The sequence below is a fragment of the Parasteatoda tepidariorum genome, chromosome 7 (genome assembly GCF_982258835.1).
Source record: "Parasteatoda tepidariorum strain Cologne lab strain chromosome 7, Ptep-v5.0, whole genome shotgun sequence".
In the NCBI taxonomy this organism is placed as follows: domain Eukaryota; kingdom Metazoa; phylum Arthropoda; class Arachnida; order Araneae; family Theridiidae; genus Parasteatoda; species Parasteatoda tepidariorum.
The window spans coordinates 63308405-63336169 of record NC_141761.1 but is presented as its reverse complement, the minus strand read 5'-3'; the positions used below and the strand labels follow the sequence as shown (position 1 = coordinate 63336169).

General features: G+C 26.8%; 1 protein-coding gene across 1 annotated transcript; it reads left to right on the top strand.

Annotated features, from left to right (window-relative positions):
* Window positions 1–3640: 3640 nt before the first annotated feature.
* Window positions 3641–27173, top strand: mtTFB2 (mitochondrial transcription factor B2). Its single transcript, XM_016073922.4, has 9 exons — window positions 3641–4081; window positions 5814–5876; window positions 9415–9506; window positions 10567–10711; window positions 12520–12668; window positions 15055–15147; window positions 19006–19050; window positions 20581–20732; window positions 25751–27173. The coding sequence occupies exons 1-9, from the start codon at window positions 3877–3879 to the stop codon at window positions 25956–25958; spliced, it is 1152 nt and encodes a 383-aa protein (XP_015929408.2). The 5' UTR covers window positions 3641–3876; the 3' UTR covers window positions 25959–27173.
* The last annotated feature ends 592 nt before the right edge of the window (window positions 27174–27765 follow it).

Sequence of the window (27765 nt, the reverse complement as noted above, 5' to 3'; positions counted from 1 at the left end):
TGTTTAATATTAGGCAATTTTTATAAGATGTCATGTAGAGCAAAAAAAAAATATTCATTTTTATAATGGTTTGCTGTTGCACTCTTTATTCGGCGTACGACAATCTCTTAAATTACATGTGATGAAAACTTACGTGAGTTGAAGTAAAATCTAAAATAATTCATTTAAGGTGAAAATAATTTAAGTTATTTTATAAGTTAAATATCGGCTTACGAATTTGTCAATCAATTTGCAACTGGTCAGTTCGCTATCGCAACGAACTATAGGGGGCGTTGTTGTATGAGGCGAATACCTGCGATTTCAGTATGAACAGCCATTCAGTTACTCTGGAGACGTCTTTAACGTAGCGTGTAGCATTGTAACGTTCCTTCCTTATTGTAGCTTATTAAATTTAAAAAGGAAAAATGTTTGATATTCTCTCATATGCAAACGAGAACAAAATGGTATCTCTTTTCTTTTAGAGGGAGATCATCCAAAACATATCAGAAAAATATTTATAAATAAACAGAAAAAAATATGTATCTTCTTATTAGAGTTAAAACCTAATGCCTGAGAAATAGTTTTACTGAACTTAATGATGTAACATGAAAGGCCTATTTAAACTTTACAATCCATAGTTTCAAGAATCATATTACTTCAAATATTAAAATAAGCAAAAAGTATGCATAAGCCTCATAATTTTTTATAATTTAATTTTGTAAAAAAAGTTTTTCGACAAAAATTTTATCAAAAAATTTAAAGTTTCAATAAAAATTATTATTTAGAAACTAAAAAACGTAAAATGAAAAATGCTAATGAAACAAAACAAAAACAAAAAAAAAACAATTCTAAAAATTCTTGTTTTTTTTTTTTTTTTTTTTTTTAGTCATAATTGGACGTAGAAAACCATTCTATAGAAAATTATCATCAAATAAGAAAAAAAATTATTTAAAAGTAAAATTTTTTATTTTATAAATTATAACACTTACCTGCTTTATAAATCCGGAGAATTCCAAACTGATATGTTCTTCATTTGAAAACTTTATTCTCAAATAATATATACACAGATTATCCCTTCATTACTTTAAGATGACGCACCACACAATGAAATTTTATAATTGCAAGATCTCGATATGAATTTCAATATGTAACTTAAAAACACAAAAGCTGAATTCTTGTTGAATTTTTGGTACTTACGTACTAACGATACCGCAGCAGAAGTTGCTCTAATGGGCCAATAAAGAGCAATCCTGTTGTTCGCACACAGTTATCCTTTGGATTCCTTGTTGCCTTGTTGTTTGCTGATTTTTGACGCCATTTTTTAGTACTACGAAAATGCGTCTTTGGGATTTGCCAAAAACAGAACAAGATGCAATTTTTTTTCAGGAGCGAAATATTTTACCAAAAAAACGAAAATGTACCAATTCCCATGACCTGAAACTTTATCTTGGTAAACGTACGTTTTGGAAATGTTCTTTCATTTGGAATCTTATTTATTAGAGTTCATATGACGACAGTATCAGGTGAAAGAAAATAGAGATTGTTTTGAATCTATGTTAAACTCTATGTCGGTTTATTTTCCACCGAAATCCGATTTTACTTTGATTTTAAATAAAGTGTTGTGAATTTTGAAAGTGTTTTGATTTTAAATAAAGTGTTTTACTTTATGATTTGTTGCAAAAATTTTAGGTGTAGATTGGCGGCACTTAAAAACCGCCAAATCTGTAGCAGCGTTGGCGTTAATACGCAAGTATCGAATTTTTATTCCACACTTTTCTAAATCATATTACTTCAAACATTAGAAAATGCAAGAAAAATACATAAACACATAATGTTATACCATTTAATTTTTCAAAAAAGTTTTTTGACAACAATTTTTATCAAAAAATTGTAAACTAAAAAACGTAAAATAAAGAATTCTTAGGATATAAAAAACTATTTGAAAAATTCCTCATAATGAAATAAAAAAAAATTTCATATTGTTTCTTTTTTTAATTCTTATCGCGCGGCCACCAAGGACCCCAGTTCACAAGCCACGGGCTCGTCCCGTGCGCAACCGGAAACTTCTGGAGAGCCCTTGCCACCACTCGCCCGCTTCTGGAAGAGGTGGCGGGGAATCAGACGTAAAAAACCATTCTGTAGAGAATTATCATCAAATAAGAAAAAAAAACCAAATAACTAAAAATAGTTAAAAAAAATTCCAAAATAATTTTTGTTTCATCCCCACAAGGTCAGACCCGAAAATAATAGCAGTTTTCCTCAATCATGTATGGCGGGTCTTGAGAATGGGCGTCAATTTTTGAGCACTCGAAACATGTCGATTTTTATTACGATCTTCATATTTTTTTAAGCAAGCGAAGTTTCTTATAATCGGGAGTATCTTTGTCTTGTTGTTATACTTAATTATCCGATAGTCATCTATAAACAGTAATTCTTAATAATTACCACGCCTCTTATAATCCGTATTCCACAGGCTGATGTTTTCCCAAATCTTTTCTTAATCTATCGCACCAAAAAATTTATTAGATTCAGGAAGAAAAAACTTATGGATAGTGCTTTTTACACTAGGGAATGCTGCAAGCTCGGTGCCGTCTAAATTTCCGGGTTGCTGTTTCCGTTGTATTTTAAAGTCATTTGGCATCATTGTGTTTTGAGATTCTTGCAAACGATGTATTTGATTACTTATTACTTGTGTTTACAATGCTAACAATACTTGTGTTTACAATTTTTTTAAAGTGTTAACACTAACGAAAGATGGTGCACAGCTTGCAACAAGAACAAACAGTAATAAACTTATGGAAAGAGGCCATATCAAGACTCCCAAAAAGCGAGTTATTCAAAATCTAGCAACCATGTCACCTTTTTTAACAATATATTAGTAAATAACTAAAACAAATGTTCACTTCAAACTCACCAGAATTACATAATAACATTAATATCTTATGAAATACGACAGAATTGAGCTCAGAAATTATACAATTTATTTCTTTTATTGAAAACAAAATTATCCGTTTAAAACTATCGCCTCGTAGAATAACATGTAATAAGCAGCTGCAAACTTTCTAACCGGAACTAGAGCAGGCATGCAGCCCGAGATTGTTATTGTTTACATTTCTACTGAAAACACCATCCATTCCAAGTAATAAAAAATAATGAATTTATATTTTCATACAAAATAAAATTAAAACATTACCGAATGTGACAGGCATAAAAAGTTGAAATATTTTTAAATGCATTATATTCTGTGTTATGTTAGAAAAGAAATGTTTCATTTTTTGATTTACAAAATCTAAAATAAATTCGTTCGCAACACTTGAAGTTCCATATAGTTTTGAAACTTAAAAGATTTTAATCTATATGAAAATCAAAAGAGAAACTAACTTCCTTCCTTCCTCTATGACTTTCTGCACGCTAATGGGGAGAGCATGTGAAATGTTGCCATAGGTAGAGAGCTCTGCTCTGCGCTACCTGCAGCCCATTTCGATCGCCAATTCTCTTCTCCTTCATTTCGTTTCCAATATTTTTTAGAAATGCAAGTTCTCTTTCACGCTCTCATTCACATTCGCGAATTTCTCACTTGCAGTGAGAACGCTCAATGATAGAGGTTAGAAAGTGTGCAAGCTATAAGCGAAACGCAGAGCTCCAATACTACTTATAATATGATATTACTAGCTAATATACAAAAATAATAAACAAAACTTTGCTTTTCTGATTATTCATTCTAACTTTGCTGATTCATATAATGAAATCCTAAATCTCTGGTTTATTTACGACTTTAAATTTCAATTTCATAATAATGTTTAATTTAAAACCCAAATTAAATCGAGAATTGACTGTTATGTTTACTTTTATTTTCTCGTAGTTTAGAAATTATTGTAAAGTTCATAAATATTGATTATGCTCTTCCAAAATCTACCCCAATTTGTACTTACATATTTGCGCTTTGCTAAATTCACCTGCCGGACTTTCTGTCATCGTTCTATAAAAAGAAAAAAACTCACCACTGAATCCACTCGTCTTCAGAAGGAACTGATTGATAAAAAATCAGTTTCTCGGGCTAAAAGAAATGATTATCTGTACATCAAAAATACGAAAGATGCTGGTAATAATTTTAAATTCGTTGCTACAAAGAAAATATCTTTATTCTTGGTTTTAATTCTTGTATTCATTTCTAAATTTTTTTATCTCAATGAGTGTTTTGACTTACAGGCCATAAGTTTTAAAACCCTGGCTAAAAGTTAATGACAATTCACTAAATTCCTCAATCTGAAATTACACACATTGCTGTTTATTTCATCATTGCCTTATAAGTTAGGGATCTAGATACACTTCTCACTGATGAAGTTCATTTTCTCTTTATAGGATATTTATTTCCTTTTTAGTGTACCATACTAAGTATTTTTGTTTAACAGCAACCTGTCTTATTAAATTGTTGAATTAATATGAGGATATTGAAAATACAATACTTCTCTAACTGCGTAACAGATAAAAGTCCCTACACTAAATAGAATTGAAATTACGAAAAATTAATTAGAGGTTCAAAAGAAGACCATTAACTAAAAGATATTGCTACTTTATATACATTTCTTTCATTTATCAACTTTATTGCTAATTTAAATTGTGTAAACCAATAAAAAAACTGCAATTGCATTTTTCATTAAATTAAAATAATATTACTTTGTTAATAAACATAAACGCTAATTTAAATTGTGTAAACCAATAAAAAAACTGCAATTGCATTTTTCATTAAATTAAAATAATATTACTTTGTTAATAAACATAAACTAATTTAAAGATGTCAATATATTTATCATACCTAGGTAATATTAAACATTAAGATAAAAGTTATTGAAGGAAAGTTACATTAAAAAAATATGCAGATTGTGTAAAATTTATGCTATTTTGTGGCAAACATGAAAAACAAAACGTCTAACCCAAAAGTTAGAAATCAAATCAAAATCTCTTTACATCAGATACCGGTCCAGGGCACCACTGATTGTTATTTGATGACAACTTTGAATAATGAAATAAATAGGGTTAGAAATTAATTATAATTTGTAGTAAAACCAATTTTACTTTTTAGCTTCATAATTATATTTATATAATCTTTTATTTTATTTGTGTTAATTTAATAAAATATAGGGGTCAAATGAATAACTATCTGATGCATTGATTATATAATGTGATATAATGGCCAAACATAGCAATTGCGGGCTTGTTTTATGTATCATCATGCTAAAGAAGAAGTACCAAAATAATAGGCATTATGTACTATTATAGCAAAATTCTATGTTATTAATGACTTAAGGGCAACTAGATTCAAACAAATGATCAGGTAAGGTAACGTTATTTATTTTTGTCGCATTATGGCGAATTCCAGCCCCACTATCATTTAACTCAACTCTTTCTACATTTAATGAGTGTAATATAGATGGAGGTTAGGATAAAGTTTGATTAAAATAAACTTTGACCAAAATAAATGAATTTTTTGCATTTAATAAATATATTACATGTGCAATAATTTTTTATTTTTTTTTGGCAAGTAATCTTGGTGCTTATCTATTTTCCTGGCACAAGTGAGTTCAACTATTTTATGTATTTCAATTTTTTTATATTTAAATATGAGATAAAAAGAATTGAAAAACAAAAACAGTGAAATTTACTGTTTTTTTATTTTATTTGGCAACTTTTATCATCTGTGCCAGCAAGATGTATACGTAGCAAATTCATCAAATCATTTAAATAATTTTAATTTAAAATGTTTTCTTGGAACCTTCATTGTGTTATTTATATGATAATTATAATTTAATTATTGCATTGCATTTTAATTCTAGAATGTGTAGCATCATATTTGTGTCGAGATTGGATGAAAGGATACATTTTAGAAGCAAATCCAGGTAAAAATTTTAATCATGTGGTAAATAATTTTTGTCTCGTATTTATATAAGTTTGTAGATTCTATAGTATATGAAATCTGTTTCCTTTAAAAAACAATTATTTTTATTTTATTTTTTTATTTATTTTTTTTTCCCTTTTTTTTTAATTTTTTGAATATCTAAAAATAAAATATTTTTTTTAGTCTGCTAATTTTTAACTTCAATTAGTAGCTTTAGAAGTGAATGTGTTAAGGTAACCAGAATGATACCCAAACTTTTTTGAAAAAGAGTCATTAAGTAAATTTGCTTGCCTTTCGTGGGCCTCAACAAATTCAGATTTTACATTAATTGATAATAATTTAAATTTAGGAATATTAAAAGTATACCACCTTTAATTAGTAGGTACTTATCTCTTTTGGAATTTTAATGTTATGATTTGGATGTTATTTAAATTTAATTTAAAAAAGCACTTATTAAGCTTCATTTGCTTTGCTAGCTATGTAGTTTTTTTATATTAATTTTTGTCGAAAGATTTATGTCACATCGACCATACACGGACATTTTTCTCAAGGCAGTAGATTATTCATCACTAAAAGAGATTTATTCCATCTCCATTATTACTTATAGTACAGTAGGGAACGATCGGGACCATCGCTGTTCCGGATAACTGATTTTTCCAGTTTTCTGAATCGCTACAAAAAGCCGTTTTTTTTTTTATTGTTAAATCCAACTGAAAAAAAAAAATTGGGGAAATAATCTTAAACAAAAGAAAAAACGATTAAGTAATACACTAATGATTATTTCCAAAATGGTGGTAAGGTAAACATCTTTCGAAAAAGAAAGAAAAATCCTAAAATCTTATGAGTTAAAAAAAATATAATTTTTTTTAAAATGGCGGGAAAATTTATCGAATTTTGTACCGGTTTCCGTTCTGTACTGTATATTAGATTATGCTGGGATATGTTACTAACATAATACTACAATCAATTTTATTATAATATTAGTTTTAAGAAATAAGTTTCCATTTTTAATTTTTTTCTCATTCGCCACAAAAGCTATGGATCTCTAGAAACTGTTAAATTAATAAATTTTGTGACAGATTGAAAATCTACTTTTTGTCTGTAACAGAAATTACAAATATACATAATTATATGTTTCTGCAAGATTTTCAAAGTACCCAACTTCTTTATAAAAATAAACTCAGGTAAGACAATTAAAGATCAGTTGAGACAATCGGTATTAATGGCATTTATTGGAAGGAATAGAAATTTTGCAATTTCAAACGTGTAGTAAAAGTATTTATCATTTTAAATTAGAAATTGACTTTGAATAGGAATTGAAGTGTGAATTATTTCATAGTGATAACTTTATTTAAAGGAGTTGTGATGCCACAATTGGCATTACATATTTATTTCCTATCCTTTTGAAATATCTTTCATTACTTAAGTTTTTTTTTATTAATAGAATTATATTTAAAATAAATCAAAGACATAATCTTTTATTATGAGAAGAAAATATTTATTTTTCTTTTGCGAAGATCAATGTAACGGATACTTTTTATTTCATTACTAATGCAGACTTATTAATTCACTATCGCCTCTAATCGAAAACAAAATCTATTTATCACTTTTTATTCTAAATTTCTAACCGCTAAATGTTTCGGTTGCATGGTTGTAGTAATTCTCATAAATTTGTTGGCAACTCGTGATCGCCAAGCTATTCTTTCAATCCCAATATTGATATGCTGGTTGGCTTTGTTTTGGCTATGTTATATTTTAATAATTCGCCAATTTTGGATCTCCTACCCATACTTTCTCTGTCCGTTAGGAATAAATATATTCACTTTTAATTTCAAATTTATGGAGACTAGGAGTGCCCTTACGGGCCTCCCCAGTCTCAATTTCCAACCGTCAGAAATGATATTCTGGCTGTATGATCTCTCAATAAGAGGGTATTCTGATTTCATCCCTTTGAGGGATTTCTTTTTTTTTTTTTTTTTTGGATGAAGAAATGGCCATTCTCTATATCACCAATTATGCTTAATAAAATCTAAATTTTAATGAACAATTTGTATATTCTTTCCTGGAGACTGTATAAAATTATTTTCCACTATACGAATATTGGCGGCTGCTGACGGAGAACAAACCTCCGCCATAAGAGTGTCATTGTGGGTAGTTTACCAAGGATGAACAATAATAAACCTCCTAAAACTGAACAAAGTCTTTTAAAGCCAGTTTATTTCTTTGTTTTTGTAGCATTAATGAGAAAATATTGGAACAAGCTCATTTTTCTAAGAATTTTTATGATTGAGATTAAGATTAGAATTTTCTACCGATATTACATTTCATTGAATCAATTTTACATTACATTAGAAGTTTTAATCAGGTTATCAAGCCAACAAAATTAATTATTAATCAGTAAAAAAAGGAGCTGTCGCTTGAATGTCAGTACTGATTTTGACTGTTTGTTTAAATATAGTAAGATTTTATTTATTTATTCTTTTTATTTTTGCTTTATTTTGTTCGAAATATTGAAAACTTTAGAGGAACAATAATTTAGAAAAGAATAAACTGTCTAAAATTAAGTAAAATTATTGAAAAGTGTACTGTTGATAACATGAAGATAAATTAGTTATGGTAACTCGGAACTCTCTTGATTTTTTTACGAAACTCGTGATTTACCAGGAATTTTATAGTTGAGAAATATATTTGTTATTTTTAAAAAGGGAATGAATTTTAAATTTTTGGAATTTTTAAAATTTGTGTAAAATGTTTATTAGTGTTTTTTTTTATGATGCAAATCTAGTTTATTGCTCGCAGATTCTGTTTTATAATACCATTTAGTAAATTTTGAATTGATTTTGAGAATGCTTGTTTCATTGTTTTTTTTTCTTTTGCTCTTAAGATATGTGTAGCTAAGTACTTAGAATTTGGTTTAATGGCATCTTTGCTTTTTATATTCAGAATAGTGCATTGCTTTGTCTATTATATTTTCTGTAACACATTTATTTTTAACTTAAAGAATGACCTTGTTAATCTCTAGTTTTTCTGTTTCTACAGTAAACTGCTGATTATGAGCCAAAGTTATCTCTAGTTTTTCTGTTGTTGTTAATCTCTAGTTTTTCTGTTTCTACAGTAAACTGCTGATTATGAGCCAAAGTGGGTGGTTCAACAACCACTGTTATGTTCATAATTTGCTATATTGTTAAAAAATGCTTCCAGCATATTTTTCATGTGTTACTTTTTTTATGTGCATTATTGGACTGGATCTCTAATTGGCAATGTACTAGAATCTAAAGTGAAGGAAGTATTATAAAAATCTTACATAAACAAAATATTGTGAAACACCATTATCACAATGCTAATAGTATTTAGAAAAAAAAAGGTACAGAAGTGATTTGGATAGGGAGGAGATTTTGTCTTAGAAACTCAATGGCAAATAAAGGACAGATCAGATTATCTACCTGCTAATAATCAGATGTTTGCTTTATTTATATTTTGCTAGAATGTTTTTAATACCCTGCTGAATTTCTAAATTTCTTTTAAGATATTTGTTATAGGACCTGGAACTCTTACAAAAGCCATTTTGAATAATGGAGTTGCTTATTTGAGAGTTTTTGAAAAGCAAGAAGAGTTTTTGCCTGTACTAAAAGTAAGTTGTTATCAACTCATGTATTATAAAATTTTTGTATTATAAAATTTTTGTTTTTTAATATCAAAATCTCTTGTTAAAAAAAAATTATTTTCAATAACTAATTACTAAAAGCACATATGTTACGGGTAATGTATGAAATGCTTGCTCTGCATGCAATGTCTGGCATTTTAAAGTCAAAGTATGAAATTTGGGAAAACATTAGGTTACTTTCCTTCATTATCTTTTTATTTTACAAATTTTATTTTTATGAGGCAAATTGTTTCTTCTCATACCATTGCACTGAATTTTTTTAAAACTGGTAATTATTTTTTATTTATGTAAAAAAAATGGCCTGAACTTTGATAGAACAAAGGACAATTAAAAAAATTATTTCATGGATTTAAGTCACCAAACCTAAGTTCTTATGTCGGTATTTAAAACTATATATTGCATTTTGCGTCAACATTATAATATTCCTAAAAATAGCAATGAAAAATAACTTTATGTGTTGCAAGTTGCAGCCTGAATTGTATTAATTCAGTGGACACATAAAAAAATTTATTTCACAAATTTGCTTTGCAGAACTTAATTTTTATGAAATAAAGTGTTTCTATTCATGTTAGATTTTCTTTCATTTGTTTCACGGCACTTGGCATTTAAATTGTAAATGGTTCTAAAACCAGTTATTAACTTTTTATTTTGATAAAAAGTGATCTAAACTGTGATGATACAATAGATATTTTCAAAATATCTTTTGCTAATTTGCTTTTATTTAACCTATGTTTTTATATTTCAAATTTCTGCTTAAATATTTATGACATTCGTAGTTTTTATTGCCAAAATTATAATGATACAATCTAAACAAAACGATACATTCACTCTATAATTGTGCTTAGTTAAATTCTTAACATTGCTCATTAAGGATAAAAAATTAATTCACAATAAAAAAGTAGAGCCTCAACTTGCAAAAAATCTTGCCAAAAAAAAGACTTGCCAAAAAATCCCACTGTTTTAAAACATGTTCTGTAACTTATCTATCACAATTTATTTGTTACTAAATTTTTGTATCTTATTGTAGGAACTTTCATTGAAATATTCAAATTTGGATATTGTTTCTGATGATATGATGTTTTTACCATCACTAGAAGCAAGATTGTCTACAAATGAGTCAAGTTCTTTAGATAGTTTCTTTTCTGATATTCCTGAATGTGCTTGGGAAGGAGGTTTCTATTTATGTCTTATAATTACTTTGATAACTTCACTGTTAAATTGTTCATTTAATTTTTTTCATAAAATTTGCATTGTGTGATGTTCTGATTAATGTAAATTAAGAGCCCAACTATCTTTATGAACCGGGAAACTAGAGTAACCAGCATTTCAGTCTGGGTTTTCTCACAAAATAGCATATTTTGTCATAAATATGAATATTGCACATTCTGTATAATTTTTCTTATAATTTCACTTTGTAATTTTATGTTAATGTGTAATATTTTGGTAAATTTGTAGCATTTTATCCTTTTATTTGGAAATAATGTTAAACTTTTAGGTTCATATAAAGCTACATTTGGATTTTTAAATCAGCTAGCAAAAATTTAAATATTGTGTTTTTTAATTCTGTTTGTCAAAGTTATTTTGTTTAATTTCTTTTCAAGTATTTTTTTAAATATAATAAAGACACATTTTTTTAAAAAACTTAACAAACCAGTAAAACTGTGTAGAAAATAGAAAAATGTTTTAGTTTCTGGTCTTTTGGACCAGTGAATAATTTTTCTTAGTGATCATTCCTGCTTTTGGTAAAAATACCACCAAAAGTTCAGTTTTATTTTGTATTTGGTGCAAGAAGGCATGACTTCTTACAAACTGCAAAAATAAATAAAATAAATGATCTTGAAAATAACTACTAACATTTATAATCTTGAAATAATATTAGTACATTTAAAACAATACTGCAGTAAATTTTATGTATGAAAAATGTTTAATTTGCGGATAATTTAAATAATTTATTAATGAATTTTAAATTTTATTGAATGCTGTTATTTGTTTTTCCTTTTCAATATATTTTTGACATTTATTATAACATTCAGAAAAAAAAAATTTCGAAAATCTGTGAAATCTCTGATTCCAAGCTATGCAGGCTTCAGAGACAAAACCATTTTTTATCAGTAATACCTAATATTAAACTTAATGTAAAAATTGTTTTATAAATCTATCAGTTACAAATAATAAACCACTACCGACCTGCAAATGAACTGAGGCTAATAGTATTTTCAAGTTTTTACCTTTTTCCCAATGGTTATGCATAAAACTGTATTTTTACCATGCATTAGTAAAGAATAGTTTTTCTGATTAGAACCTTGTCCTGACTGGACTAAAACATTCTTCTATTCCTTGTAAAGGAATATTTTGTGATAAAAAAAGATATTGTACAGTACAAAAACTTTTTTATCTAAAGATATAAAAAAAAGTCAATTCCTGATATGTTTTTGTTTTTTTCAAATACTTCATGATTAGAAGATTTAAGTCTCCTAAATATGTCTTTAACATTTATTTATAAACATTAATTTTTTCATGATTGGATCTCAAGGTTAAAAAAAATTGCTTAATTTGACAACTATTTTTTTTATTATCGAATGCATTTCAACTACTTTTTTAACAGTGTTGAAATAATTTTTTTTTAAGTAAAATTGCAAAACAAAAATGGAATATTTATGTGTTATTAATTGAACATTTTTAATTTCAAGCTGTCAATTGAAATTTTATCTTAAAATAATAAAATTTTGCACTCGAATTAAAAATTCCCATTGTTTATCAACTTTTTGTAGACAAAATGTTAGATTGCTAATCAGTATTTGTTTTTTTTTTTTTTTTTTTTTTTTTGTAATGCAAGTTTTGATTTTTTTTATTTATTTATCTAGTAATTTTACTTCGATTATGAAAATTTCATTCAGAAAGTTTTTATGCTGTTCTAATTGCTATTTAAATGTTAATAAATTTGTTTTAAACTTTTCTAAGGTATCTTTTTTTTATTTAGGGATATCATTCAGGTTCTTCTCTATAATTTATGGTAAACGATGCATCAAATTCCTTCGATATTTGCTTGCTGTACTTCCCAATAAAGGATCACTTTTCTCACTTGGAAGATGTGAATTCTTTCTAATTATTCCTGAAAATGAATACTTGGTAATATATTTTTTCTCCTTTGTTTTTATTTTAAATTGAGAGCGGATAATAAGATTTTTTTATTAATTTTAAATACATTTTCTTATACTTAATTTGAATATTTTAATTGTACAGCTTATTAAAGTAGTTGATATGAGAAAGGAATGTCCCCCTTTTTTCCTTATGTTTTTGGGTTCAGTTCAAGTAAATATTGAACTCTTGTATTATGCATTGCAACTAATATGCCATCTTGAAATATTTTTTTGAATAACTAGGATCTTACATCTCCTTCTTCCTCTGCTCACCAGCCCCCTTAATTGCTCTTCATTTGTTTTTTTCCTCTCTTAAAAGTCAATATATTTCAACAACAACGAAATAGATCATTTTATTTATAAAATACATAATTATTAAAATTTTATGCTAGAACATTTTGTTAATTTATTAATTGTGACAAAATGAACTGTTTCCTGGGCTTAAAAGAAAGCAACTATACTTGGAAAAGAAAATATGTAAGCTTAGAAGTATAGAATGTGCAATACAATGAAAGACAATAAATGAGAATTATTTTTGAATAGTGTGTAACGATAGTCTTGTATCATATAGCAATTCAAATTGAAAATTGTTCTTGTTGTTTGTTGTTGAAAATTATTCTTGAGTTTTTTTATATTTTAAAAAATTTAGATACAGTGAAACCTCTTGGGAACAACGGAGTTGGTCATTGGTGGAGGTTGTTCATTCTTAGAGGTTGACTTCAATATTGTTATCGCTGGTACATGATTTTTCACAAACGATTTTATTTTTAGTCAGTGTCATTTTCTTAATGCAAAAATGTCACTTCTGTTGACGTCATGAAAAGACGGACCTATGAATAAAATTTAGCGACTATAAAAATGATCCCAACTGATATAATTATATGTAACAACAAATTTACCAATTATGAATCATAAAGCCATTTTAAATAAATAAACAATTATGTTTTTTTGTTTAAGTTAGCATTTAAGTTTATATCATAAAAATTAGTTAGCTTTAAACGCGGAGAAGAGATGCATAATTTTTTCTAAAATAACTTTCCACACTTAAACTTGAGGTTGTATCGTCAAAAAGAGCTCTCTAAATACTTCACACAATATTTTGAATTCATTTTAATCTACTTATTTGTTTTGTTATTTTTTTTTAATATTTTTCGTGTTTTCTTATTTAACCTTTTCTGCATTTAGTGCAGTTGTTTGCCCGATCGCTGGAAATGGTTTTAAAGTCTGTGGAAGAAAACGTGTGCCTCCCAAAAGTGGTCATAAATGGAGGTGGTCTTTCCTGGAGGTTTCGCTGTACAAATATTAAGATTTTTTTTCCATTTTTTGTTACTCTTGACATCAAGTCAAACATGAAATCAATCTACAGTTCATAACTTTAGTGCAAATTGAAATTTAAAAAAAAATCATGTTAAAATCATTAATGGAAATTGTCCTTTCAGTATCTCAAATTTCAACTCTGTTCTTGGGACTCGGTAGGATTTTCTTCTGCCTTATTAAGATTATGTCTGTCATCAATGTTGGCTTTAATTTTTAGTTCTTTGTAAACTAATACCAAGGCACAGCATGTCCTCATTTGGACTTTGTGCCACTAAACCCTACATTCAATCAACCAAGGAATTTAATTTTACCAAAACTGAAGAATTAACCAACAATGTGTGCAAAATGCGAGAATTTTTTAAAAATAATATATTTATATAAATTGTATGTATTGTAAAGTGATCAGTTTTTTCTTTTTGTATTGTAAATTAATTTACAAAATATAAAATTGTCATCTCTTTTATAACTGTTTATTATCACATTTATTACATAAATAAAGAAATTGAGAATCCAACTTTTTTTCGTACTCAAAATAAAAATAAAATTCTGTTAATAACTATATTTCAAATCTATTTAATAATCAATTTTCTCTTTTAATTACTATAATCTCATTGAAATAACCCTTAAAGAATATTATAATAAAATTAAATAATCATATTTAAATTTTCTTTTAAAACTCTTGGCAGTGAACCAAGTTTAAGTGTTACTGTAAGTGTTCCTAAACAAATGTTTTTTTTTTTTTTTAAACATGTAAAACCTTAAGTTTCAAAGATTTTTTTTTCCATTTTTGATTGTCAAAATCAGTTTTTATGGATCTTTATACCCTTTTAGAAACTTGGATGTAAAATAAAATAAAGTCTTATTTCAAGCAGCAGTTTTTCAATCTTATTGTAAGGCGACATTTTCTCACAATTAACAAAAAAAAACATAGGTGTGTATGAAAGAATCAATCTCATTAAATTACTCAGTTGCATAGTTTTCATAAGATTAATTTAAATAATTTTAATCCCTGTATGAATAGTTTATATTTTTAGATTTATTGGATTTTTTTCTTTTAGTATATGCTTGCTGAACCAAAGCTCAATTTTGCTAGATATCGTTGGGTGACTGTACTCTATCGTGTATTTTTTGACATTCAATTCCTTGAAAAAGTAATTATTAATTTATTCTCTTAAGAACTATTTATTTGCATAAAATCTAATTTTTTAGGTAGTAATTAAGAACAATTTTTTAAGAGTCTTGATTACTACGTAGTATGTATCCCAAATATTTATACTAGGTTAAACTTTTAGTTTAAATATTTGGGGGGAAAAATTTCTTCCTGATCAAATATTAATTAAGAATTTTATTTTATTTCAGTTAGAATTATAATATCGTTCTTTCAAATGTTATTGCAATGAGTTGGAAAAATAACTTTAATAACTTCTGATCTAGTAGCAAAATTTTCATGCATTAGTTTTTATTTTTACTGTTTTGGAATACAAGCTATGAAAATTTGGTTTTACCTAAGAATTATATTATGCAACTTAATAGTTGCATTATCAGTTACAAAAATGTATTTCCTCTAAATTAACATTTTATTTTTGCAAATTGTTTACTTTAATAAAATAAATTTTAAAATATGGCTCCTGCTCACCAAATTTTCTAAATTGCGAGGAGAGTACTCAAAAGGTTGACCCTCTCAATTCTCTTTTTTATTGTTTGGCATATTACTGGAATTATTACAAGAATCATATAAGGTTTGCACTTGATTGTAAAATTATTATTCTTTTCCATTATAATTTCTTACAAAATTCTTATTATTTTTCATTGAGTAATCTGATAATTATCAGTAAAAATAATTTAGTAAAAAAAAATATTCAGAGTTTCAGCCTAATAAACAACAAACATACTACTACATTTAGAAGTTCCTCTGTGTGTGTTTTTTTTCTTTTAATTTAATAATTATTTAAACTGACAAATCTGTTAACATCTGTATTTAAACTGACAAATCTGTATTACATTGCTTTTGATAGCTCCTCGTACAACTAACTTTTTTATATCTAACAGTGAATATTATATACATATAATAAAAGTACAATTATACATTTATAAAGATACTTTTAAAACTTAACTTTCTCATAAATATTCACATAATAAAAAGTGTGAAATTTCCACTCACCTGCCCGCCATCGGTGATCAAATATTTAAGGCTAGAAGCAAGTTTCAACTATGTGCACTAATTAAAAATGCACTTAGATTTATTGTACCTCAATAAAACAGCATGTAAAAGTGTTTTGTTATGAAGCGGTAGCTTTTTTTATTTTTATTTAGAATGAAAAAAATGCTTAAGCACCCACTTTTAATCTGCAAAACCATTGTCTCTAAAAATATTGATTTAATATTGTTAATCAGTATAATTTATCAATAATCTGAGCTCAATAGCCATTTGTCGATGGCGAATAAATGCTACTTCGGATTAAAAAGCCAATTGAAGCCTTCATCAAATTACAAAAATATCTATAAAACCCTTTTACGACCAGTATTAGCATATGAGAATAAGTGTTGAGCTCTCACTAAATCAGAAAAGAAGAAATTGATGGTGTTTGAAAGAAAAATTAGGCGAAGTGTTTTTGCTGCGGTCAACAAAAAACAGGTGGTACACCCTTTGCAATCTCGAAATTTAGAAGAAATTCTTTAAGCAGCCAGATATCGCCCACGTTGATAAAGCTAATCATGTTAGATGGTTAGGATACTTCTACAGATTGAATGACAGTGAACCAACCTAGATAAAGACTTTTGAAACCAGATGGAGCCCATAAGAGAGGCCGACCGCCCATTTGGTAGCTGGATAGCATTGAAAAAGACCTCCAAGTGATCAGTGCTGGAAAATAGAGGACAATGGCGAAAAGGTATTGAGACGGCCTTGGCCTGTCCCGGACTGTAGTGCAGAACAGGAGTATTATTATTGCCGTACATATGTTTCAATTAAGCTTTTACATTTTTTTATGGCTTGGGACCAGGGTTGGGTTTTTGACGTCAAAAAGTGGTTTTTGACATGACAAGGGTATAATACCGGTTTAAACCATCAAAAATGTCAAAAACTGAAGTTTGCCAAGAAAATATATAAACTTCAAAACTACCAACAGTTGCCATGCATTATATTGAAATTTAATTATACTATAGGTAATCAGCAGGTTTTAAAATATTTTTTAATTAAAATTAAGGTAAAATAACAGATTTAAAATCTCAGAAATTTATATTCAAATGCATGTGCAGAAAAATTTTACACAAAAATTGTTTAAATATTTATATTTAAAAAAAAAAGTTTTTCTTTTTGATACTTAAGAAAATTAAAAGTTTATTACTATGCATTTTTGACATATAAAGAACATATAACTAATATTTATAAGGAACTTACAAGTTATGTTGTATAAATACAAACTTGATATAAGATACAAGTGTATAAAAAAAAAATTTTAATGTTATACCGAATATCTTTATTATCCAGCATGTTAATTTGAATTTAAAAGTAGTTATATTTATGAATAATGATAAATATAATTCATATTGTTTATTATATTTATTTGTAATTATTACACTTATCATTTTAAAACAATTTTTACCTCTTAATTTTTTTCTCTCCACTTGTATTAAGAATACAAATAATGCATATCTTGAAAGCAAGAAGTAATTATTCAACAGCTGAATATTTAGATATTCAACAAAACTATATCGTATTCAGCAAAATGAAATTCACAAGTATTTGGATAAACTAAATTTTCAGCATAGTAAATGAATAGGCTGAATATACTGTAAATCGACACTAACTACTCTGTGTATTTAACAGAAAGCACTTAAATTTGTATTGTCTTATGTTAAAAAGATTATTAAGAAGATTTAAAAGAATATTAAAAAGATTTTTCTTTAAAAGAAGATGTCTAATGTACAAAACTGCTAATGTTTATCTTTAAAAATGTCTAATTTTTAGTGTAATCTATACTATACACTAAATTTGGCTATAAATAAATTTCTTAATAATATCACTGCAGATTTTCAATAACACATGAAAATGTATACATAATATTACAAAAGATGTGAGTTTTAATAACACATGAAAATGAATACATAATATTACAAAAGATGTGAGTTTTCAAAAGTACAAGATTTTGGTTACTATTCAAAATATAAGTGTTTCTTCAAAATTTTAAATTTATTTTTTCTAGAACATATTTAGAAACACTATCCTTTAAAAAATATTTAAATTTTATGTATTAATTAAATTTCACATATGTATATAGGTTTTTGACATTTTCGGCATTTTTGACAGTGAGGTTTTTGACGTGACGGTTTAAACCATGGTTTAAACTGTCAAAAACTGTCACATGTCAAAAACCTGCCAACCCTGCTTGGGACACTAAAAAGTTCCTCACACTATTTCTGTTAACATTTGAAAAATTGTTCATGTTTTTCATGAATGTAGAACAGTGGCAAACAAGAATTTTAGTCCAACTAGTATCTTTAGAACTGAAATTTCATGCCCTTCATAATTTTATTAATAAACAGTTTATTAATTTAATAATAGACAGTTACATACATATAAACAGTAACATAATAAACAGTTTAGTTTATTTTCTTATCATTTATAACTTTCTTTAAAATCTAATGAATAATTACTTTTTAAAGCTCAATATTTTATATTTCAGTATATTTACATCTGAAATTATTTTAAACATTTTATCATTGATTACAAAAGAATCTTCAACGTTCTTTGAGACTTGATTTTATTAACAGGATATTAAATTATGGATTTAAATCATTATCTTAAAGCGTGATTTTAATTTTTAGTATCATAGTAAAACTTAACATTCAGGGACATCACATTTAATTTGTTATTTGTGGTGGAAAATATTGTTTAGAGTTAGTTTTTTCCTTTTCTGTTTTGAATTATGTATTTTAATAAATTGTTGCAGTATTAATCGAATGTTATTTTTAAAAGTAAAAAATTTTTTTATTTACTTTTAATTTAGTTCTCTCCTGAAATTCTTCATTCTGCTGTTTCACATAGGAAAAAGGTAAAAAAAAAATTATAATAATTATCTTTTCTAATTTGAAGCAGTTGCTTTCATTTATTCAGTCACTCATTTTACCTTATTTCTTTATTCATCACTTTTTTAAATTAAAATAAAATGTGTAATTTAACTCAAGATTAGTTATGAAATAAAGAGTTTTGACACAAATAATTCTAAAAAGTTTTTAAATGTTTCTTATCTGTATATATATAAAAATGTCTATCTGTCTGTGTGTGTGTCCTTTGTAGACTCTTAAACTATCAAACCAAAAAGCTATGAAATTTGCCATATAGATAATTTGGAGAACATTGAAAGTCACTGTTGAATTAGAACCAAACCGTCCTAGTTGGATAAGCGAAAAACGAAATGGAATATTCTTATTGGTTAGGCGTTAGACATTGTTTTAAATTTAACTATATAATTCAATTTCTCAAATATTTTAAAGACATCATCAGTAATATTTGCTTGCTTAGAGTTTTATTTGGTCGGAAAAAAAAGTTTACTGCACATACCTTAATATTTAATTATTTTTTATTCACTATATCAGATAAATTCAATGAGCAACATTAACATCTTAGCATTCGAGGAATACATCACTAAATTAATATTTCAAAAGTTATCTGCTACCACATGTTTCTTTTTCTTTTTTTTAGTTATTCTTTTAAAATATGTTTCTATAAAAATAAATAATTTAAAATCAAGAGTAATTGAAATGGGGAAAAAATTAGTTCTTATTCATAGACAAAATTAGTGGAAAAGTGGTAGTAAATCGCTTAGGAGAAACAAAAAATCCTCATACTATTATCAATAACAATGATTCTTAATTATTGAATTGTATCTTTGTAGTTTGGAATACACCTTCCATGCTTTCAGTGCGCGAAAAATCCATGTACAGTTGGGAAACATAGTATATAGGCTAGGTTATTACTATTATCATCTGCTTTCTAATCATAATTGTGGTAGTTTACTGTGTATATATGTCTAGTATAGTTTTCAACTCGTCACTAAGGATTTCCGGAGCATCATGTATACCTTATCAATGTAACTCCTGTGCAATAAGTGTATCTCCTGTTCAGGCAATATTAGCCCTAGATAGATTTGTATCTGGAAAATTCGGTGACCCTTTTCGCATATTAAGAAAATTATTAAAATGTGCCTTGGAACATTTTTGAGTAATTTTAGCTCTATGTGCTAAAACATCATAATTGATAATAAAAGGTATAACACACACCAACAAATATGTGTTTTAACCCGTGTTCAAACACCTATGTGCTTAGTTAAAAAAACGTTTAAAAAAATTTAAATTTGGATGCTGGATAAAAATATTTGTTTTAAGACTTTGTCCAAGTTATTACCTGTCATAATTTTTTAATCTTTCTTAGTTGACGATCAGAAATCGGAAATTTTATATTGATATTTTCTAATATTTTAATTGCTTTTTTCAATGTTTTATTTTTGTAAAATAAAGAGCAGTGTGAAAGTAATTTTGTGTAAAACGACTTGATTTATAATAACTATTTTTGTAATTTTCAGGCAATGAAAGAGCGGAACTTTTATTTAATGAAACTTACTCCTAGACCTGACTTATTTTCGTTTATTGTGAATGGTAATAGATTGCCTGATTTTTATTTCTTTGTTCGTCACCATCTCATCAAACGGACAGGTTTAGTTATTCCTACACTGGAGTAAGTACATTAGATGGGCAGAATAAAAACTCTTTGTAATTATTTATTATACAGTATTTTAAATTTGCTTGCAATCTTATCTTTTTATGGTTAATATTATATGTTTAAAGATATTGATGTTACTGATTAAATTAATATTATTATGATGGTTTCATGCATAAGAAATTTCAATTAACTTTAAACTGCTGAGGAAATGCTGGAAGGAAAATTTATAATGTCATTAAAGTTGGAAAATAGTTTTTGACGTATCAAATATTTGTTTGCTTTTCCACTGCCAACAACTATGGATTTGTGCAGATTTTCTAACTTCTAGTCTTAATTGCTAAGTTGCAAAAAAACTATTTTTAAAATTACAGAGCAGACCTATCTTTACTGTAGTTTCTTTTAAATTCTATTCGTTTTGTTTTTTATTTATGATGATTTCCAAAGAAGCTACTAATTGTAGTAATTTTCCATACTTTTGAAAAAGTATGAGTTAAATTATAGTCTTAAAATCTAATGTGTCACTTCTTTTAATGATATGTTATTCATGAGGGGTTTTCATATTTTATTGTTTATATATTTTATACAAATAAAAATTTTTTGCATGCACTGAATAGGCTGAAATTGTCTGCCAACATTTATTAGCTTATTATTTTAAACAACTGATTTCGTAAAAATAATCAGATAATGAAAATTTTATTTCCTAATTTGCACTTTTTAATAGTATAAAAGAAAAACTTTAAAACTGCTCTTGAAAATTTCCTTTTTTCTTTTAAAATTAAGTCTCTATTATTGGAATGAAAGTAGTCAGTGGTTAATGTCATATTAAATACTAGCTGAATGCCCATTCTTCATATGGGGAAAAAAGGATTAATCAACACTAAGAAATCATGTACAAAATTGAAATTAATTAAATTAATAAAATTCACAATAAAATTTAAAATATGCCCATTGTTTTTATTATTATTGCGCTTTCCCTGTGGATATACGTTATTAGATAAAGCTAAACTTGTATTTAGATGTTGATCCCATTAAAAAAAAAAAAAGATTAACTATATTCAGTATTATTTTGTATAATGTTATTACTCAAGGCTAACTCATGTCAAAAAATTAAGAAACTGCATTAAAGCCAAATTAGAGATTTTCCCTGAGGTTGGAAAAGCCTGGTCGGTAGGGCGCTGGGCCCATATCCGAGAGTTAGTGAGTTTGAACCCCGACGGCCGAAGACTCCCCATGTAGTAAAGTGACTGATGCAAGTTAAATCTGTCGAGTCGCAAAAGTCCTCCATGTTCCCATAACAAATCAATACCTCTGGGGGTACTGGATTGGAGATCGATCGTTCTCTGATTCAGGTCAAAATTACGATCTGTGGATGTATTAATGGGTCCGCCCTATAAGCGGGTGCGACGTATGGTGTGGCAGAAGTCAAATTCTTGGCCATAGATGGCGCCACTGGAAAACAAGAACAATCACACCCCCTCTGCCTACAACAGGCATACGTCAGCAACAACAGAGGTTTCCCTCCATAGATGATCATTAATATTGTTAAAAGTGCTTATAATCTTAAATATGAATATTTCAATTCCAAAACAAGTACTTTGATTGTGCTTCTGTTTTTGTTTTTTTTTTTTTTTTTCCTTCCAAAAATTAGTTTCGAGTTATCTTAAATTTTCTCTGAACTGCAAAATTACTTTCTAAAGCCTCAAGCAACCTCTTGATTGTTTTAACATCAGGGAAATTTACAAAATTGTATGCTATGGGGACTGTTTTACATAGGGCAAATTAAATGAACACCCAAACATCATCTCGAAGAACATCAAGGCTACATTAAGAACTCTAGCTTTCATCTATCACAAAGCATTGCTAGACAGAAGGCCATGTGTACGATTTTTCTTCATTTGATATCATTCAGAAATGTATTACATGCATTGACCTGGATTTTTAAGAGTTTCTGCATCATCAGAAAAACTCTGTTAATGATCTTGTTGTTATACTATGTTTGTCAAATATTTGGAAATCATGAAGTATTTAATTTTCTGTCATTTTATTTTATCTTAAATCGTATATTTATCTCTACTGTGACATAAACTCTGCCTGATTATATCATCTCTGTTTTTACAATCCCTGCCATTTATCCTATTGATGAAGGTGTACCATTGTGATATGCTTATATAGGCATCATAAAATTTTACTATTTGTGATTTTAAACATTGTTTTTAATGAAGTTCATTTCAAAATTACAAAATAATGATAGACGAAATTTACCATGATCAAAGAAAAATTGGGGGAGCTTCTTTAGGTACTTGGGGGTTGTAAAAAATAAGTTACCACAGCACTTATACTGAGTTCCTTATACCTATTAAAACAGCACATATTACCATGACACCAATAGTATCATTGGTGTCAATAACGGTATGAGTGTCATTTTTCAGTGCTCCTAAATGAACTTTTTTCATTACTTTTGCTTTTAAGTACATAACTTATTATTTTAATTTTAATAACAGTTGAATTTAAATTATTCAGTTTGATAGAAATACCTTTTAAAAGCGTAACTTGAAAAAAATAACATGGTTTGGGATAGTTTTGAAGGTATTATTTTCGTGACATCATTCTACATTCATTTTGCTTATACGTACCTCACTTAATGAATGTAAAATATTGAATTATTGGAGAACGTGGAATAAATGTTTTTGATCAAATATTACTGAAATTATCTTTTAAATATTTGAAAAAACACAATTATCTACTGTTTAATTTATAATAATGGCTAATGCTAAGTAGGGTAAACTAACCAGTGAAGGAACACTTAAGCTTCGCTTGCCTTTTAAAAAATCATATTAATTTCAAAGTTCGTAATTTTAGTTAAATGACAGTGTCAACATATTTGTTACTAATTGCAAATTATGTAAAAAAATTGTAGAGAACTTACATAATATTGTTTTAAAGTTTTGGTGGTTCAAATAACAAGTAATAAGAAGACCAAGTGAAGAAACAGCTCTTACCAGTGAAGGAACAACCAGTAAAGGAACACTTAATTTTGGATATTTTTTAATGCTCTTAATGAATTTATAAGCCATACAAATATTTAAAAACAAGCCTATTCTTGAAATTATAGCATATAAATACTTGGAAAATGTTAACTTTTTTTTGTAATCATGAATTGAAAATTAAAGTGTCAATATATTAACACATACTGTTCATTCACTGGGAAATCTATGCCTAGTAAAGGAACATGCCTGCTCCCTCACTGGTTAGAAGTTGTTTTTCGTATTTTTAACATACTTTTGATGCGGAACATCTCTAGAGGTACAAGAAAATTAAAGTTTATCTTTTATTTTCATTAACTTAGAAAAAAAAACAGTAAAGGAACACTTGTTCCTTCACTGATTTTTCATTGTTTGGTGATCCAGTGAATAAACACCCCCTTATCTCAGTACTTTATTATGCTATGATGCTTAAAAAAAATAAAACATAACTTCGATAACTATATTTTGAATTCTCTTTTTCACAGTGAAAAAAAGGAAACTATTACATGAAATTAATTTTACTTCAAACATATAAATACAAACCTTATAATTTTTTCAAAGAAACAAGGTGTTGCAGAGATAATAACAAATTCAAAATTTTTTCCAGAGAAGTCTATTTGAGCAGGTAATCCAAAACATTGCTAGATGACTTCCTATTGTTTGGCAGTAAGCTATTGTTACCAATCAATCTAAAGGAAAACTTTCAAATTCTTATTTTTAATCAATCTGTATGAAATGTTCCTTCACTGGGTAGTGTTCCTTTACTGGTTGGTTTACCCTATGTAAGAAAAATTTAATTTTCAAATGTCTCTATCGAATGTCTATATCTAAGCCAATAAAACATTTTTGAACAGTTTTTAGAATAAGGGACTATATACAATTCCTCTTTTCAGGCGTGGTCCAAATTTCAAACTCCTAACACAAATAATTTTGAAGTTATTAAAGGAACATAAGCACAATCTCTTCCTATTGTTATAGATATATTGAATTACAATGCACTAAAACAATGATATTTTCTTTCTTTTTTAATAATATACTATTTAGGTTTTTATTTTGATTTTATTCCAAGTTTTTCCCATTTTAATTTTATGCACTTTTCTATGTGGAATTACATTATTATTGTAATAAATAAATGAGAAATGTTCTCACATGCTGCAGCCTCTTAGGGAGAGTTCTTTGAGTACTTTTGCATTAACTGAAACAAATTGAAATTATATTTAACATGTATTTGTATTTAAAATAAATCTATTAAAATTTTTTCTGATTGAGTTATGATAATTTTATGAGTATTACACATGATAATTTTATAAGTATTTGATTCAGAATTTTTTTTCATTTCATCTGGTATTTTTTCTACATATCTGCTGAAATTTTTACTTATTAAAAAGAATTATCCATAGAAACTAATCCAGGAATTTAATACTTTGCGATTTAAATCTTCATATGCGTTATTAATCATTGTAATATAATTTTAGTTTTCCAATATATATTTGCGCTTTTTATGTTATTTTAATTTTTGAATAATAAAAATGAGTTAATCAATTGTATGTTTTATTTATTTATTTTTGTTTGCACTGTGCTCATTTGCTGCGTATGAAAATCACTATTTATTTTTTTAGCAATTTGATTTAATTAACTTTGATTAATAGAAATTACCTTTCTCACATTTTAAAGCTGTAATTGCTTTAGACTTAACTTTTAATTAATTAAATTAACTGAAAGTAAGTTTTAATTTTTTTTTATATATGCAGGCTAATAAAAATTATTTTCTGCTAATGTAATGCAAAATTCTTCTGTAAAAGTTTTTACATGAAAAATTGGAGACAAATCTGTCTGAAATTTATATTTTTACTGTTTTTTAGTTGTTGTTTTTTCTGCCATTCAGTTTTTTTCCTGTCATAATCTTAGAATGCTCGTAAATGGAGATTAAAGTTTTTAAAACTGATAACTGTTTTCATTTTACATATTTTATTGTTTTTCTTTTTCTTATCGTATTCATATTTCTATCAGAGGCTGGATTCCCTCCTGTGGTCCTAGACTCATTAAAGAAGGAATGCATTTCTTCACCAAATTTGGGGATCTGAGCCCTAAACAAATTTTAGAACTTTTCAACCAATTCTCCTCATGGCCTGAGTATGAGGATTCATCATTTTGTACTGCACTTCAGAGGTATTATGGGAAATGTCCTTTGTCATTTGAAGAAGACAGCAACGTTTAATTCTCATGTACAGTGTGCAAAATAAAAATTGGACCACTCTTAATAACTCTTGAACTAATGATGAGATCTTGACGTTCTAAAACTCAATCTTAATGGTTCGAGGGTGAGATATTAAACATGCTAGTTAATTAGTGCAGATAGTATTTTAAGTTGCAAAATCAGACACAATAACGTACTTTCTCTGAATAAACATACTTTTTTTTTCAACGGATTTGGATTTTTGACCCCCAAATCTGGGTAATAATGTTCCAATAGTTAGGTCAGAGGAGCGGTTAAAAGTATGGATCTCTTAATGTTAATTTTATATTTTCCGTATTTTGCTTTATCTCGAGAATTTTAAAAGTGGATTGAAAAATTTTAGCACATAATTATAAAATTCGTTTATCCAAATATAGTTCCATACAAAAAAGAGCTTTAATAAATATTTATTATTTTATTTAATAATAAATGAAAAAATTTTGAATTGTAAGGTATAAATTTTTTTTATATTATTTTAAAGAATTTAATTTTACATGGCAAAATACAAAATTGACCAAAATCGGTCTGATAGTTTCTGAGAAATTGAATTTTAAAGAAGTTGTATTTGTAAAATTAAATTTCTCATAGCTATTCGACTGATTTTGCTCAAATTTTATATTTTGCCATGTAAAATTATATTTTATGTAATAGTGTAAAAAAATGTATACATTACAATTCAAAGTTTATTCGACCATTATTAAATATTATAATAATAAATATTTACCAAATGTTATATTTTTCATAGAATTATCTTTAGATAAAAGAATTTTATAATTGCGTGCAAAAAGTTTTCAATTCCCTCAAAAAGTTTTTGAGATATGGTAAAATATGCAAAAGGTAAAATTAACATTAAGGGATCCAAACTTTTGAGTGCTCTCCTGAACAAACTATGGGGACCATATTTCTCAGAATGTGGCTATCCTCTATATTTTGAGAGTCAGAAAGTGCGTGTTTGTGTCTGATTTCGTAACTTAAAATATTTGAGATTACCCCATAAACCATTTTGATTCAGTTCTAGAATGTGAAAATCCAATCATTAGATAAAAAGTTATTCAGTGTGGTCCATTTTTTATTTTGCACATTGTACATTTTTTTCTTCTGCATTTGTTATTATCCATCTGTGATACATCTCATGTATGTTCATTGTTTGTATTATGAAATTACCTATGTCATTAAATTATTTGTGTTTAGTGGTTATTTGTTCTTTACATTTTGTTCACTTTATCTAATAGGAGAATTCAGTGAAATTTTGAAAATTCTCACAAATTCTATTTCTTTAATTTTACTTAATTTGGGATAATACAAACACTTTAGCGTAAATTGTTGAAAAAATATGAATTTAACTTGCAGAAATAAGAACAGCGCTTTTTGCATTAACTGGTGTAAGCTTTCATAAATGTTTTCTAAAAATATTTACTCAGTCACAATTACTAAATACTAAATATTTTTATTTGATTTGCTTAAAATTTTACACAACATGAAAATATAGAGTATAATTTTATTTGTAAATATGCCCCATTATTATTAAAATTCTGTGTTTTTTAACTGAAATATAAATTCAGATTACCTTTTAAATTTGTATTTCTAATTTAATTTATTCAAAACTAAATATATATGTATGTATATATATATATATACATATATATATAATATATATATATATATATATATATATATATATATATAATATATATATATATATATATATATATATATATATATGTATATATTATAAAAGTATGTCTAAAACTTAATTTCTAGAAATGTCTATAATTTAATTTCTAGTAAA

Bases quoted from the DNA above. Each gene is read 5' to 3' on its own strand.
- mtTFB2 (XM_016073922.4), top strand. From the start codon at position 3,877: ATGCTCTTCCAAAATCTACCCCAATTTGTACTTACATATTTGCGCTTT. The intron at 4,082-5,813 runs GTAATAATTTTA...TTTTAATTCTAG, and splicing joins CAAAAATACGAAAGATGCTG to AATGTGTAGCATCATATTTG. The intron at 20,733-25,750 runs GTAAGTACATTA...TATTTCTATCAG, and splicing joins TTAGTTATTCCTACACTGGA to AGGCTGGATTCCCTCCTGTG.